Source organism: Grus americana, chromosome 25 (assembly GCF_028858705.1).
Source record: "Grus americana isolate bGruAme1 chromosome 25, bGruAme1.mat, whole genome shotgun sequence".
NCBI classification, from domain to species: domain Eukaryota; kingdom Metazoa; phylum Chordata; class Aves; order Gruiformes; family Gruidae; genus Grus; species Grus americana.
Window position 1 is genome coordinate 837,805 of NC_072876.1, and position 15,287 is coordinate 853,091.

Sequence of the window (15,287 nt, forward strand, 5' to 3'; positions counted from 1 at the left end):
TTGTTTGGCCTCATGAGGGGCTTTGGGCAAGTACCCCCCTTGTGCCTCAGTTTCCCCACCTGTAAAATAAGGATGAGACTCTCCTCTTTGTATGGTACTGGGAGACTCAGTGTTGTTGTCTGAGCTTGCTGTTGGTCTGATCAGCCTCCCTCCATGCTGCTTTAAATGCCCCCCTAGTCACCTTCTCTCCCTTATTAATTACTTTTTAAAGTTCAGCGGAGAGGAACAACTAGCATTACTTCTGGGCGAATCTCATTACCTGCGTTTGTTGCCCAGGCTTTGTTTTCATTGATTGCAAAGAGCTGGCTCTCTGGCTCCTTCCCCTGGGTGCCACCGGGGCCGTGCAGCCCCTGTCCCCATCAAGGGTTTGTGTCCCCAGTGCCCAGCCATGCCCCAGGACACCTCTCCTGAGCTCTGCTCCCCATGCCCCTGGCTTTGCAGAGGTTAAATTGAGGAGACTTCAGTCCGGTGGGGCAGGAGAGCCCATCAGGGCTGTTTCTGGCCTTAGCGCTGGCAGCAGCTGGCCCGGGTTTTGGACTGCCTTGCCTGGCCACAGGTCCTGCAGCCTCTTTTTGGAGTGAGTGTCCTTTGGAAATCAAGGCTGGTACCCCTCATCCTGCAAGGTGCTGAGCATCCCTGTCCTGGGGCAGCCCAGGGGGAGGCCACATCCTGCCCGAGCAGGATTTCTCCTCCCAGCCTGGGAGCATCGGCGTGGCTCGGGATGAAAGTTGGGGTCCCTCCGGGGAGGGGAGTGGGGTGGGGTGTCCTGGTGGCACTGGAGGGTGGCCAAGGCTGCGCTGCTGCAGCGGGGCCCTCCCTGCTGACCTCTGCATCAGGCACAGCATCGCCTCCAGCCCGGGGGTGGGGCCGGGGCACTGGGCACCCGCCAGCAGCAGTGGATGGGGTTTCAGCCGGGTTTTGGGAGCTGCAGGTCCTGCCTGGGATGGAGCAAAAGAGGCAGGGAGCCACTGCAGGAAGTTTATTAGCTGCAGGGCTTGTTATTTCTCCCTTAATTATCTCTATTAACACAGCACCGTGGGTTTGCACCTCAGCTGAATGTGGTCCAGCAATCAAAACACGATTACCTCTGTCTGGGGCTGCAGATGAGCAAACCAGCAGCTTGGGGAGGGAGTAGGTCCCCAGTGCCGTCAGGACCAGCCACCACTGCGGTGCCGAGGTTTGAGTGCCCATGTCCTGGCACGTTCCCATGGCTGACCTGTGTCCCAGCATGGCGCGGCCCTTCTCCCGTCACCCGCTTCCAGCGCAGCCATGTGAAATAAAACACTTTCAGGTGCTAATGGGAGCAAATTCTCCAGTCCTGGGGCTGGCAGCAGCAGCTTTTCTTTGCAGCAAAGCTGGGATATTCAAGGGCTGTAAACACCTCGCGAGGGTTTTGTGGAGCCTTCTAACCCAGGAGTGAATTTTTGGCTTTTTTTTCCTCTCCTGAATGAAGCCTTTATGGAATCCCTAGGCAAAATTGCATTTTGTTCCTGTGCCATTTGTGACTGTATCTGCAATCCTTTTTCTGTTGGTTGTGACCAGGGCTTTTATTAACTGCAGTAACGGAGCCCTGAGTGATTCCTGCCGGTGCAGGTAAGTGGGCTGAGATATGTCCTGAGCACAAAATAAAATCAGGAGGAGGGTGGATGAGAGAGGAAGCTCTCGTGGTGAGACCGTGGCCACTTTTAATTGTGGTCCATGTGGGTGAGAAATGGAAAAGAGCCATGAAGAGAAGCTGATGGGCTGGAGGAAGGAGGAAGAAGAGGCGGAGGAAGGGCTCCCCAATCCCAACCCTGTGCTGGGGACATGGGGCAGTGGTTCATGTCCCTCCCACTTGCAGACTCATGGTTTCAAACCGGGTGAGCTGAATGGTCCCCCCAGGAGCAGGGCTGCAGCCAGCCCAGAGCCAGAGAGGGGTTTCCAAGTGGCTTAAAATCCAAGGCCCCCCACCGCGTCTCCTCCTGGCCCTTCCTCGGGACCAGACCCCACCCGGGGACGTTCAGCTGGCTGATGGGTTTCCCTGGCCAATGCCACATGCACTGGCCCTGCCGCAGCCTCGTCCTTCCAAGCCACCCCTTGCCTTGCTCCCGGCACGCGCTGGCTGTGCTGCCCAGTTACCGGCTCTTTCGGAGCGTTTTTGGGAAGAGGAAAAGTTTTCCAAAAGCTCAGGATTTTTAGGGCTTCTTCCTGGGAGGTGGAAAGGGCCAAACCAAACACCCGGTGTGGAGATGTGGAGCAGGGACCTCGGCTCTTGGGGATGGCCATGCCGTCCGACCGCTCAAGGACAAGTGGACACTGGCTCTGGTTTTCTTCCCTTTTTCTGTTTCCAATGGCCCCGGGGTCCGGGGGGGGGTGGGGGTGGGGGTGTGTGGGGGGGCGGGTGTGTGTGTCTGCGCTGCCTCTCCCTGGAGCATCATCCCCTGGGATGGGGCAGGAGGGGGCAGCTCCCAGCAAGGGGGAGCAACTGGGGAGTCGGGGGGGGGGGGGCCACTGGGGATAGAAATGGGGGTTGGAGGAAGCTGGAGACAGGGATGGGGATGAGGACTGGGACAGGGATGGGGGCACTGGGGATAGAGGGGGGCTGAGGACTGAACTGGGGACAAGGCAGGATCCACCCCGAGGGGCTGAGACCGGCACTGCAGGATGGAGGGCACCTGCCCGGGATGCGGAGGGAAGCTCTGCACCGGGGCGGGGGAACCTGCACAGAAGGGGGGAGGCTGCACCTTCTCCCCTGCGCTGGGGGTGCGGGGTGGGGGTGTCCCTCCGGCCGCATGGAGCATCCCCTCCAGCGCGGGGCGGCCCCGGGGCCGGGCGGGCCGCAGCGCAGCATGCCGGGCTGGAAGGAGCGCTCCGCCGCCGCCCCCATTTACTGCCACCTCCTCCTCCTCTGCTCTGCCCCCCCCCGCCCCCCCCGAGCAGGTAACGCCGCCGCCCCCGGCCCTCCCCCGGTGCCCCCGCTGCCCGGGGGGAGCCCCCCCTAGAGAACCCCGGGGGGGGGGGCGCGTACCCCGTTAGCAGCGTGCGGAGCGGGGCACAAACTTCCCCGGGGGCTGAGCCCCCCCCCCCCCCCCGCGCTGGGCTGGGGTTTAGGGAGGGATTCAGCTGTGGGCGGGGGGGCTGGGCGGGGGGATGCACATGGGAGCTCCCCGGGAGGCTGAGCTGGGCTGGGGGGCTCTGGGCAATGCACCCCCACTCCCTGCAGGGTCCTCACCCCCCCCAGAGCTGCTTGTGAGGCTGCGGGGAGCCCCGGGGTGTCACTCCAGGGGAGGAGGGACATGCACCAAGCTGGGGGCACATGGAGGGGCGGGGACCCCAGCCACTGGAGCCACTTCAAGCCATGGGACCCTCGGGAGGGCGCTGACCCCATGCCCCAGACAGAGAAAAATCCCCAATAAAAGCACCGCAAACCCCAGAAAATGCCACCCTTCTCTCCAACCCGACTGAATTTTGCTGCCTTCAAACAGTGCCACATGTGGCTGCGGTCCCCAGTGTCCCAGCAGGACCTGCAAACTGGGAGAAAAGTGGTTTAAATCCATTCCTGTGTGGCTGGGAGGGTGCTGGGCAGTAGGCAGGATTGCCCCAGACCCAAAAGGTGAGTGATTGGGGGAGGGGGGTGTGTGTCCATGACCATTTTTGCCCCAGCAGATCCCACCCCACCCTCAGTCCCTTCTCTCCGTAAGGTTTGAGAGCAGTGATTTGTGCATAAAAGATCAGTTTAAAAACTGAAAAAAATTAACTCAGAAGTTAGCTGAGGAGGAGGTCAACCATCCCGGAGATGACACATGGCATCTCCTTTGCATTGCACAGCCTGTTGTATGTAGCGTAAAAATAACCAAGATAGATTTTGCTGGAAAATTTCACCTAATGGAGTAATCCCAAGCCCAACTCCAGGCTGGGTGGAGAATGGATGGAGAACAGCCCTGAGTAGAAGGACTTGGGATGTTGGGGCTGCGGGCTTGCATACCGGAGCAAGGACTCAACATAACACCTGACATGACTCTCAACCAAAATCAGCTTCCATCCTCAAAACTGTAAACGTCCAGCCCCTGCTCCCAGGCCAAAGCTGCCAGCCCCAAAAGGCCTGCCTGCCCTGAAACCTCCCTCAGCGGCCCTTGCACAGACCCACTCACATTGGGGCTGCGGGCTCGCCTACCGGAGCAAGGGTTCAACATAGAGCCTTACGTCACTCTCAACCAAAATCAGCTTCCATCCTCAAAAGTGTAAACGTCCAGCCCCTGCTCCCAGACCAAAGCTGCCAGCCCCAAAAGGCCTGCCTGCCTGGAAACCTCCCTCAGCAGCGCTCGCACAGACCCACTCACATTGTGTTTTTTCCAAATTGGCATCATTTTCCTCGTGTGCAGTACACCAACACACATAGTAGGTGTATTTTATTTCTTTCATCTTTGCATAGATACATGCATTAGGCAGCAATTCCACACAGCTAGCACACTACCTGTAACGTCTACCACGTATTTATCTTGTTACAGGATTAGAGAAACCCGCCTAAATTTATGCTAATTGGCAATTAATTAGCACATCATCTGCTATTGGTCAAGCATCTTTAAAATAACAGGCATGCTTCTTCACCTTTTGGGTGTTGTAATTTGCATAGTTCTTTTATTGGCTAGGCAGTGGTTAAACCCTCCTACTCTGCCTACCACCTTTCAGTCCCCCTATTTGCTGATGATTATTGTTGATTTCAGGTTTTTCTGGCAGTCACCCAGCTCTGGATGTCTTCTCGGGCATGATGTTTCCTATTTATCAGCTTTTCAGCTCTCTTTCAAGGTTACTCTTTAGCAAAGCATGCTTTTTTGTCAGTCTTTTGGCTCTTCTTCAAAGTTGTAGTCATCAGACATGTAAGCAGTGCATTTAACCCTATTTAAACATTTTCTAAGCACTAACCCAAACACATTTCTGTCCATGTAAAGTGGAAAATTCTTCTTTTGGATATTGATATGAGTGGGGCAGGTGGTTGCTCTTGCCAGGTGTTGGTGGCTGGCTGTCCCTGACAGTGCTTTCTCTGTCCCTTTGTCCCCTTTCTGGCCTCTACACCTCCCTCTCCTACTTCTTCCCCATAATTTGACTACAGTGCCCTGTACACATCTTTTTGTGGTCTCCAAATTGGTCCCATGTTGGCTGAGCTCATGTGCTTCTTTCTTTTATCTCTCCCTTTGTCCATCTCTTCATCCATCCATTCCCCTTCCATTCATTCCTCTGTGTCCTTCCACCTCTTCCTCTGTCCATCCTCTCATCACTCCCTCCATCCACACATGTATCCCTCCATTCATCTACACATCTGTCCCTCCCTTCATCTATCCATCTCTCACCCCTCCTTCCATCCATCTGCCCATCCTTCCATTTATCCCTATGTTCATCCCTCCATCCACCCACCCTGTCATCTCTCCCTCCCTCTATTTCTCCTTCCACCTCCACCTCTCCACACACCTCCACCCTCCCAAATATCCTCATCCCCATCTCCCCCGTGCCACTGGCAGCCTGGCTCATCACCTGCCAGCAGTGGTGTGGGATGGAGCCGTGTGAGGAGGGGGAGCAGTGCACTCAGCTCTGAAATTGCTCGGGCTGGAGCTGCATGAGATGACTGGGACAAATAAAAACCATCATGGCAAGTCTTCCCCCCCACCCCACCCCCATCCCCTCTGTCCCTGCTCCCAACTTCTGGGGGGAAAAACTGAGGCAGGACTAGGTGCAAGGTGGGGGGGAGCAGGGAAGGGGACGGGATGCTGGAGCCCTGAGAGGGGAGCCTTTGGTGGCGGTGGGGAGAGTACATATCAATGACAGGGGTGGTTTATTAGCAGCAGGGAGGGGCTGATGGGGTGGGGGAGAGGGTCTGGTACCCCCACGCACCCCCCTGGTTGTGTGCACTGGGACCTCCCCCAGCCCCAGCACAGCCCTGGCTCGCCCCGCGCCTGCAGCACCACTTGGCACCCATGAAATATTCTCCTGATATTTTTTCCTGCAGGTGTCCTGACACCAACCTGCACGTGAGGATGAGGGGACTCGCTCTGGAGCTGGTGGGACGAGCCCGGGCAGGGACCGGGGTTTGCTCAGTGCTGCCATGCAATGGCCTTGAATCCCCCATCCATTGATGCCTGGGTGAGCCGAGGGACAGGCTGCGGGACCGGCCGCCTTGGGGACAGTCACCGGGCCAGCGCTGGGGACGTGCAGGGCAGTTGCAATGTGGGCAGGGTGGCTGGAAGGGTCGTCGGGTTCCACTCTCCCCATGGAGCCTGTGGAGGGTTCCCCAGGGCCACCGTGCTGGGGAGGAGGAAGAGGCCATTGGGGTCCCAGTTTCCAGCTCCGACACCCCCGCCTCACCCTCCCCGCCGGTCTGCAGGTCCTGAATTCTGCAGCAGTTGAGCGGTGTCAGTCAGTGCCTGACCTGCATTTGGCACCTGTCAGGGTGCAGGAGGGTGCAGGGAGCTGCAGGCGCTGGGCGGGGGGTCCTGGGGACGGGGCTGCTGCAGGTGCCCAGGGACAGCGGGGTGGGGGGGTGGGGGCTTTGTGGGGTGTTTCACTCCCACAGACCCAGCTGGTGCCGTCCATAAGGGGCCAGCGAGGAGACAGGCAAAGCCATCAGCCTTGCGGTGTCAATGGTGCGAGGGAGTAAAAGTCAGATTTATTACACAGCTGTGAAAAGTGCTACTTGGGTGAGGGTGGGTGGAAACTGGCCCTCTCCAGAGCTCCAAAAAGGGTCTGGGGAGCTAGGGCAGCCCCAAGCCCCCAAATCCCTTCCCCATCCACTGCAATCAGTCTCCAAACCGCTAATTTGTAGCTCAGCTTAATTACCTCAACGGGATTTTCAGGACCTGTTGTCCTGGTACAGCTCAGTGAGGAGCCATGGGCGACACCAGTGGGGACCCATCACAGACACCCCACCCAAAAAACCCCCACAAACCTGTGCTGAGACCCCACACAACTTCACCTCATGCCCCTTTGGGCTGCCCCCCCTCCATCACTAAGGCATCCTCTTCGCCTCACTGCGGTTTGAATTTCTTGCCGTGACCCCTCGCACTCGCTCCTCTCCCCCATTTCGGGATGGGGAGGATGAAGCTGGGGGCAAGCGCTGGGGCTGGGGCCGGTGTGGGCACCATGGTGCAGCTGGCGTGCTGGGAGGATGCCATCGTCATGGAAATCTTTTAGCCGCAGAGTAATTCAGTAAGTTATAATTTCATTTTTTAAATGAGGAAAAGATGGGGTGGGAGGGGAAAAGCTATTTTATTAATATGTAATAATTTCATCCCAAAATGTCAGCAGGGAAGTTAATGGCAGCAGCTGGGCTGAGGGAGGTCCACGGCCACTGTTTCTCTGTGCTTTCCTCTGGAGAAGCAGCTTCCCAACGTCCCTTCTTGTTGCTAAATCCTCCTTCTCCCCCGTTCCTTGCAACAGGTCGAAATCACAGGAAAAAAAAAAAAGTGAAGAACTCCCTTTTTAATACGTTCACCTATGGCTGCAGCTCTCCCTGAGCCAGGAAATGTTGTGCACAATAAAACCTTCCCAGTTACAGGATTCCAAATTAAGATATAAAGGCTCGAAATACAGATAGTAAGACTTTTCTTTTTTTTTTTCTTTTTTTTTTCTTTTTTTTTTTTCAGCCCCCAAAATAACTCACTAAATTACAGTACAAGACATTGTCCAGGGCGGATTACCGCAATGGGAGGAAGCACCTGAGTCCCCAGGGATGCCACAGCAGGTGACAGCCAAGGGTGCCAGGTCTTGGGAAATTGGGGTTTTTTTTGGCCTCTCAAACCAGCTGCCCTTGGGGAGAGGGTGGGAATGGTGACAGGGAGCTTCTTTTTGTTTTTAAACATGAAGGCATTCAAATTGCAGTGCAACAGCACCAGGAAGGCAGTGAGGGGATGGCCGGAGCATCCCGGGGTGGCAGCAGCGGGACGGGTGCCTGGAGCAGTCCCACACCAGACAGACCAGAGCTGGTTTGTGCTTTTTGCAGCCTTGGGGCCAGGTCGATGCTTCCCTTCCCTCCTCCCTGGCTCTGCCCATTGCTCCTGCAGCTCCACCGGCTCCCTGGAGCCTCAGCCACAGCTAACGGCTGGGATCGGACTTAAGGGTCTGCAAAGATTCATATTCCAGCTCCTCATGCCATTCCATTTCAGTTAAAATCAGCCGGCACTAGATACAAGGCTTTCTTTTAAATCAGCTGATCCCCACCCTAGGCTAAATATTCTTTTCTTACCACCCCTCACCCCACTCAATTAATTACCTGCCGGTCCCCTATCCTGGTCTCTTCCCAAACTTTTGCCCTCGCTCCGTGCCGTGTCCCAGCCCAGGCACAGCCCCTGGGACCCCCACACCGCAGGGAGCGGGTCCTGCAGAAGGAGCTGGGGTCGGGCGATGAGAAGCAGCTTAAAATTTCCTCGGAAGGCAGAAGAAATAATTTTTTGAGAAATGAAAGTTCACTCTTCAGCAAGCATGTCCGCCTGCAAAATTTATTTTATTTAGCAATGCGAATGGCCTAATTAAAATATGTTAGCATGACCATTTCTTTTCTGATCAGTGTCAGTGTAAACAGGCAGAGTTAAAACACACGAGCTACGATGCAAATCCTTCACCGGCATCCCCAGAAAAGCTCCCAGGACAGCTCAGCGGTGCTTGCAGCCATCCCGGCTTTCCCCTGACGTCGGGAGCTCCCGCTGTCCATGGATTTCTCTGACTTGCAGAGCTCTGCGGCTCAGCACTGGGCTCGAAAATTAGGATTTAAAATTTAATATTGTGCTTTTTAGAATGAATTGGGCTCCAGGGCTATTTTGGGAGGCTGGAGCAGGGGAGGATTAATCCTCCGCGCGGTGGCACGACTGGGATCTGTCACCTGCCTCTAAGGAGCAGGCTCCATGCTGCTCCTTCCCTCCCTTCGCTTTTTCTCGCGCAGAGAAGCCCAAGGCCAAACCCATGCACAGCACCCAGCGTAAACTCCCCTGTCCTCGCCAAAGGGGACTTGGACCCTCCCGAGGGTCTGGCTGAGTCACATACAGAGGGGAAAGATGCCCCCCAGTTTTCTCCTGGAGCATATTTGCATTGCACATATATGCTACATCTGCATCGAAAGTGCTAATTATAGTTACAGACAACTCCAAGACCCTTCTCTGGGCCTGAGACATGACTCGTTCTTGGCTGTTACCTGCCACCCCTCCACCCGGCACCTCAACATAAAACCAAAATTCAGAAAATTAGGAATGGTTGCAGAAATTCAAGGAACTTCCCCTCCCCTTGAGCAAAACCTGCTGGCCTTCGGCATTGCCTTAACACCAACAACGAGCTGTGTCCTTCCCTGGCCAGCACGCCGAGCCAGGGGAATCTCCTCATTTTCATGGATTTTGTTTCTTCTTTTTTTGTGACTCTGAGAAAAAACACGGGGAAGCGGATGGGGCAAGGCTGGGGGCTGCACCCGAAGTACCTGACACCACCAAGCAAACACGCACCATGTCATCAGGGGGAAATTAACTTCTCTGTCAAGAAGTTTTGCTTGCAACACTACAAATTAGTTACTGGTTTCAGGCAAAGGTGCCGGCAGCAGCAGCCCCGGGAGATGCTGTTTGCAGTAGCTCCGGAGGGACGTTGGATCTTGGCAGTTCCTGCAGACGCTGCTGCTGGGGCCAGATCCAGGCAGGGAAAACCCAGCTTTGCAAACTGGGACTGGAGAGAATTTGTGGTGCTGGGGCTGACAACAGGGTGGGGGGAAAGGAAGGGAAAAACATCCCCAGGCTCCTGCAGGGTTTTTGCGCCTCTGGTTTCACACTCGTGGTGCACGGGAATGATACCTGCGCCCTCGGAGAGCAGCAGCCTCCAGTGAAAACCGGGGTCTGCCCCAAGGGGCCAAGCAGCGAAGGGGTCCTGATGGTGCACCATGGTGCAGGATCCTGTGCAGGGAGGGAAAATGCATCTTAGGGAGAGAGACAATGCAAGAACCCTGCTCAGGTGAGAAACCCTCCCCAGCCAGGAACCAGGGACGCATCGGGCTCCAGCATCTGGCCCCATCGCCACCACATCGCTCAGCACATCTCCATCTGCTGGCAAATCCCCCGGCCCATGGCCCAGCATCGCAGGAGCACCCAGACCCACCAAGGGCCATCAGCATCACTAGAAGATGGGATTCAAGCCTCAAAATTCCCAATTCCATCCCTTCGGGGCTCTCAACCCCCGCCAGGCCAGGGGGCTGCCATGCACAGCACCCGCTGGGATCCCATCCTGCAGCACCCAACCCCATTACCCATCGCACAGGGAACAAACTCACCTCCAGGAGATGTTCAAGGCAGCACAAGAAATCCCTCCGCACACCCCTTCCCCATCGCTGCTCTTTGCAACCACTTTTATGCATCTGGGATGAATAAACCTCATCATGGCAAGTGATGTCCTGGACCTCAGGACAACACTAGCAAGGAAAGACTCTTTTTTTTTTTATACATTAGAACATTTATTTCTCAGAGAGAAAATATAGTCTCAGACAGTCAGATTATAGTAGGTAAAATTAGCTTTTTTTTCTTTACAAGCATAGATTTTCTTATTACCTCTCTTATACCATCTGATATAAACAATTCTAGAAAGCAAATAAACTCACTTTCTACAATAAATAGAGCGATCTGTGCTTTACAGCAGACTGACAGTAACATTTAGGTCCCGTAGCAACAGCAGGATATCAGCCAATTCAAATTCTAAAATGTCATTTAAAAAAACCAAACAAAAAAAAAAAAACCAACCCCAAATCCCAAGATCTTAAAACATATACACAGGTCACAAGTCCACAGCTGAGCTACCACCTGGAAAAGTGTATGTTCCTTTAAATAAATTACACTGTGTGCATATAAAAGACCCAGCAACACAACTGAGGACTTCAAGAATGGTGACAATAGGTCTAAATAATTTAGAACAATATTTTACAACTATATACACAACATCCTTCCCAAGCCACACTCCATAGACATTATTATTATTATTATTATTATTATTATTATTATTATTTTTACAAAATCCTATGCCCCATCTCTATATGTTACAGGAATCTTCCTTAAAGTGTGGTTCCATGTCCCAATGTATAAGAAGTGGTATTTTAAAAAAGTAGACCAAGTAGAAATGGCAGTGATTACTCCCCGCTATTCATTATTATTAATTATTATTACTATGACCCCACATTCTCTTCAGTATGAAAAAGTTAAAATAATAAAAAAATATTGAGTTCAAAAGCGAAATGATGATATTCAATCTACAATCTTGCTCTGCACCTTTGGTTCTTAAAATGGGAAAGCAAAAAGGGATACACAACAGAAGAGAGAGGAGAAATCATAAAGTCCTTGGCTAATAGAAAAGGTTTTGTCATCAAGTTTCCAAACATCAGTTGTCCCTGTTTTTGCAATGCAAACCCAAAAAAAAAACCCCAGGGATTGTCTGCAGAGCTGGGTTTCCTCGGGTTTTCATGGATGCCAATGCTGGGGACCCACACACCAGGGAAAGGATATGTGTGTGTGGGAGAAGGCGAAAAGGCAAAATGGTCGTGTGCTCTAGTTAGTGCTTGGTTCCAACCCAAACCGAGCCAGAGGAAAACATTAGAGACGGAAAAAAGGGAAGAAAGGAAGAGGAGCCTTACACCAAATGTGCGTAAACCAACACAAAAGATGTATCTCCCTCCAACCCTGATCAACCTCAGTGCCTGCAAAGCTGCTCCAGCTCATTAGACACCTCCAAAATTAGTTTTTCTTCTTAAAAAAGGAAGTTATCTTTGCTTAGACTCAGTATTGTACTAAACCATGATATGAAATGTTACTGGAACAAGCACAGTCACAGAAATCAGAATTTAAAGGTGAAACTACCAAATAAATTTCTAGGACATACACACACACACATAAAAAATCAGGTAATTTGCTTTTTGTATTTAAAGCTCTGTGCATGTAAGTGTGTGCAGCAGAGGGGAAGGTTACCAAAACATCTCAAGCTTTTCTAAATGCAGTGAGAGAAATCAAACATGAAAACACTATGTACGTAGGCAGGAAAATTGTAACACAAACTCCCAGCTACGACTTTTTTTTTTTTTTCAATGTGATGGGACAATCAATGTCATTTAAAAAATTAAAAAGGCCAATGACGGTTAGGGTAAATTTGGCACAAGAAAGTCCAGTTGGGATTTCCGTAAAGGATCCTGGTTCGGTTACAGTGGTGACAGGTTCCCGGGAATTACTCGGGGCTAGCTGATGACTTCAAACCCCCGGCAGCATGGGGGAGGCAGGGGCGAGGGAGGGTGCGTGAGGTCCGAACATCCGAGTGCTGCTCTCTGCTCACTGCATCAGCTCACCTTGGCCCCCGTCACCTGGCAGCTTTTCCTAACTACCTTCCTCTTGGCCCTGTCAACTTTACATTTCACTGCCCTCCAGCTCTTCAGCGAGACACATTCAGAAAGAAGCTGGACAGGTTTTTTTGGCACATTTCAGGGTACTTCGAGGAGAGCTGACAGCTGCTGGGAACGGCATCCCCCAGTTGGTCAGTGCACGAGACGGTCCACTCTGCCAACGCAACGAGCGCGAGGCTGAGGAAAAGGAGAACCAGACACCCCAACCCCTTACAGATAGTTGGACGTAACGAAGGGATGATCTCCCCGCACACGGCTCATGTGGATCATGGCTCGGTCGTATGCCACTTGCACAGACTTGCGGATGCTGGTTTTTCGGCCTTCCATCATTTTTAACTTGTCCACTGTGTCATCCACGCCAAGGGGGTAGACTTTGTCACGCGGAAGCCACTGCCTGCAGTGGAAAGGAGAGTGCAAAGCCCCGTCACCAAGGGCATCGAGAGGGGAAACGGGGAAAGAAGAGCAAACACCTGGAGGCCTCTTGCCCTTGCAACGCTACGCCTGAGCTCTCTGCAGGAGGCTAACTGCTCCGGTGTGCCTGGGTCTCCCACCCGCTGCATGGCTTCAACAGGCCAAGGAGTCTGTCCCAAGAGTTTCTGAGACATGGCCAAGTACTCCAGCCCCTCAAGTGTTCCCCACATATCTCAGCAGCAATTAGTCACCGGTTGTCATCTCCTCCCCAGGAGCACCTATACTGGTGCGATCTATTTGTTTATAATTAACACCCCACAACGATACTACAAATGTTGAAATGCCTGCATTTGACATGGAAGAGCGACCTGTAGCCAAAATGCCTTCCTGCAGGAGCACAGATGCCTCTCTCCTTGGAGCCCTTACTCAAGGCTTTCAGTGCTCCTCGGAACTCCAGGGGAAACTTGGAAATTCCTGTGTTCCACAGAGCAGCAAATACAGGGGCTTCCATGGTGGAAAGTAAGTTTTTATTCCTGAGAAAGGCTCCACAAGGCTGTAAGCATCAGGGTTTGGGTGACTACAACTATCTGAGTGTCATGCAGAAACAGGCAGCTTCCAGCAGACATGTTCCAAGGCAACGCTGACCCCAACGAACTGATGACTTAAATTGCAAGTGCCTTTTCTGTAGCAAGTTTTTACTGTGCAGTCATTAGCCCAGGTTAACTAGTTTACTCAGAAACGTGCTAGCCATCCTTCCTAAGGAAGTCCAGCCCCTAGGAGTTAAATCTCAGCCGCTGTTAGCATGGTTCAATGCATCTCCCAGCCAGCCAACATGGGCAACCCAGGGCAGCTCAGCTTATCTTCACCACGAAGACGAGGGGCCAATTTCAGTCTTTGTGACTCTTTGGCAGCATCACTGAAGTCAGCAGAATTTGGATCTGGCACTAAGAAGGGTTTTTAGGACTTTCCTGAGGTGCCTTAGCTTCCCACAAACTGCAAACAAGGCTCTGAATGGCCACTTAAGAGTGTAAACATCCACCAGAGCTTGTCTTCAGCAAGAGCAGGGCAAAGCCAAGGAAATGCTGATTTTTATTGGGAAGGTAGTTTCAATTACAAGTTTGGATTTAAATTTTTCAAAACTGATGACTACAGCAACAGGAAGTGTGGCACTGCCATTGATTTTCAGCTAAAAATCATTAGTACCTCTTCAAAGAACATGCCCTATATCAAGCGGTTCTGGTAATCAGGGACAGTGAAACAATGCAGTGTACTCACAAAGAACCTCAGAGCCTGTCTCTCAGCACCTCTTTTCCCCAGAGGACAGAAAACACACTCGTCAAGCTATACAAACGTGATCCCTTTCTCAGCTTCCCAAGAAGACAGCACATGCTTTTCCTTTGCCTGTGTTGTACCTTGCTTCTACTTCTTTAAACTGCATAAAACACTGTGGCAGCCCCAAAATGGAAGGGGAAACGCTCCCCCTTGCTGCTTTAGCCTGCTGCTCACCTCTTTCCTCCAGCCCCTTGCCCTTCCCTGATCTTGTGGTTCCCTGCTCTTCCAGGGATGTCGGCAAAGACCTTCCCCAGGAGAACAAGGAGGAGAAGGGTTCTTGAATTACCATGAGGCTTCTTTTCAAACTTTTGGTATCTTATTTTATAGAGGCAGCAGCAGAAGAGGCAAGCCTTCTCTCCTCTGTTCCCATGTGCACCCCAAAGGCCAAAATTTATTTGCTTGGTTCATGTTCCCACGTGGCATTTGCTGGTTTAAATAATCCAGTGGGTTCAGCGTGCGGCTGCCTGCAGGGACTCCCCTCTTCCAGCATAAAGCTCCAATTTTACAAGTTTCCCATTCTTTCATACATGGATTTCAAAGCCTTATTGCTCATTTTTAAGGCACTTCACTGGTTTGTGGCTTATTATATCTGGCTGGGTTCTTGTTACCATGTGAGCACGGTCAACTGCTGATTCTAAAATCAGCAGATTCAGTCTGTCCGAGACAGAACAGTAAAAGGCCTCGAGATATTTCACGTGCCCTGAACCAGGTGCTCACACCTACATTTTCCATCTTAAATATCTTGATTTGAAAACAGCAGGTACACGGCACCTCTGAAAAATCAGGCGCATCTAAATATGGAATAAACCCAACCTTTTGAAAATGTTACCCTGGAGATTTTTGGCAAATCTTTTGCACAGCAGTGGAACTGGCTGCTCAGTCTGCTGGTGTTTTAAAGTCAAATGCTTTCTCTAATTTGCTGCAGATTTTGACTACTAAATTGGCTGTTCATGTGCCTCAGTATTGTGGTGACGTGACCCCTGGGTGAAGGACATTGGGCTGTTGTTTGCTGTGGAAGTGCAGCAGTGAGATGGCATGCTCTTGGGCCAAGGAAAAGCAGGCTGTCTTCCTCATTTAGACTCTTCTTGGCTGCTGCATGTTTAAATTCTCCAATTTACATGTAACATCATCATCATCATAATCCCTGTACACTCCCATAACCAAAGATTATGTT

At 52.3% G+C, this 15,287-nt stretch overlaps 1 protein-coding gene across 11 annotated transcripts in view; it reads right to left on the reverse strand.

Annotated features, from left to right (window-relative positions):
* Positions 1–7,625: 7,625 nt before the first annotated feature.
* Positions 7,626–15,287, reverse strand: part of BRPF3 (bromodomain and PHD finger containing 3) — a 31,234-nt gene continuing 23,572 nt past the window's right edge. For 9 of the 11 annotated variants that reach the window (XM_054803460.1, XM_054803458.1, XM_054803459.1 and 6 more), the window contains one exon: positions 7,626–12,764. In XM_054803460.1, the coding sequence (XP_054659435.1) occupies positions 12,581–12,764 (184 nt within the window). In that variant the 3' untranslated portion in view covers positions 7,626–12,580. The remainder of the gene's footprint in view (positions 12,765–15,287) is intronic. The other 2 variants (XR_008574128.1, XM_054803463.1) reach the window with 2 other exon arrangements.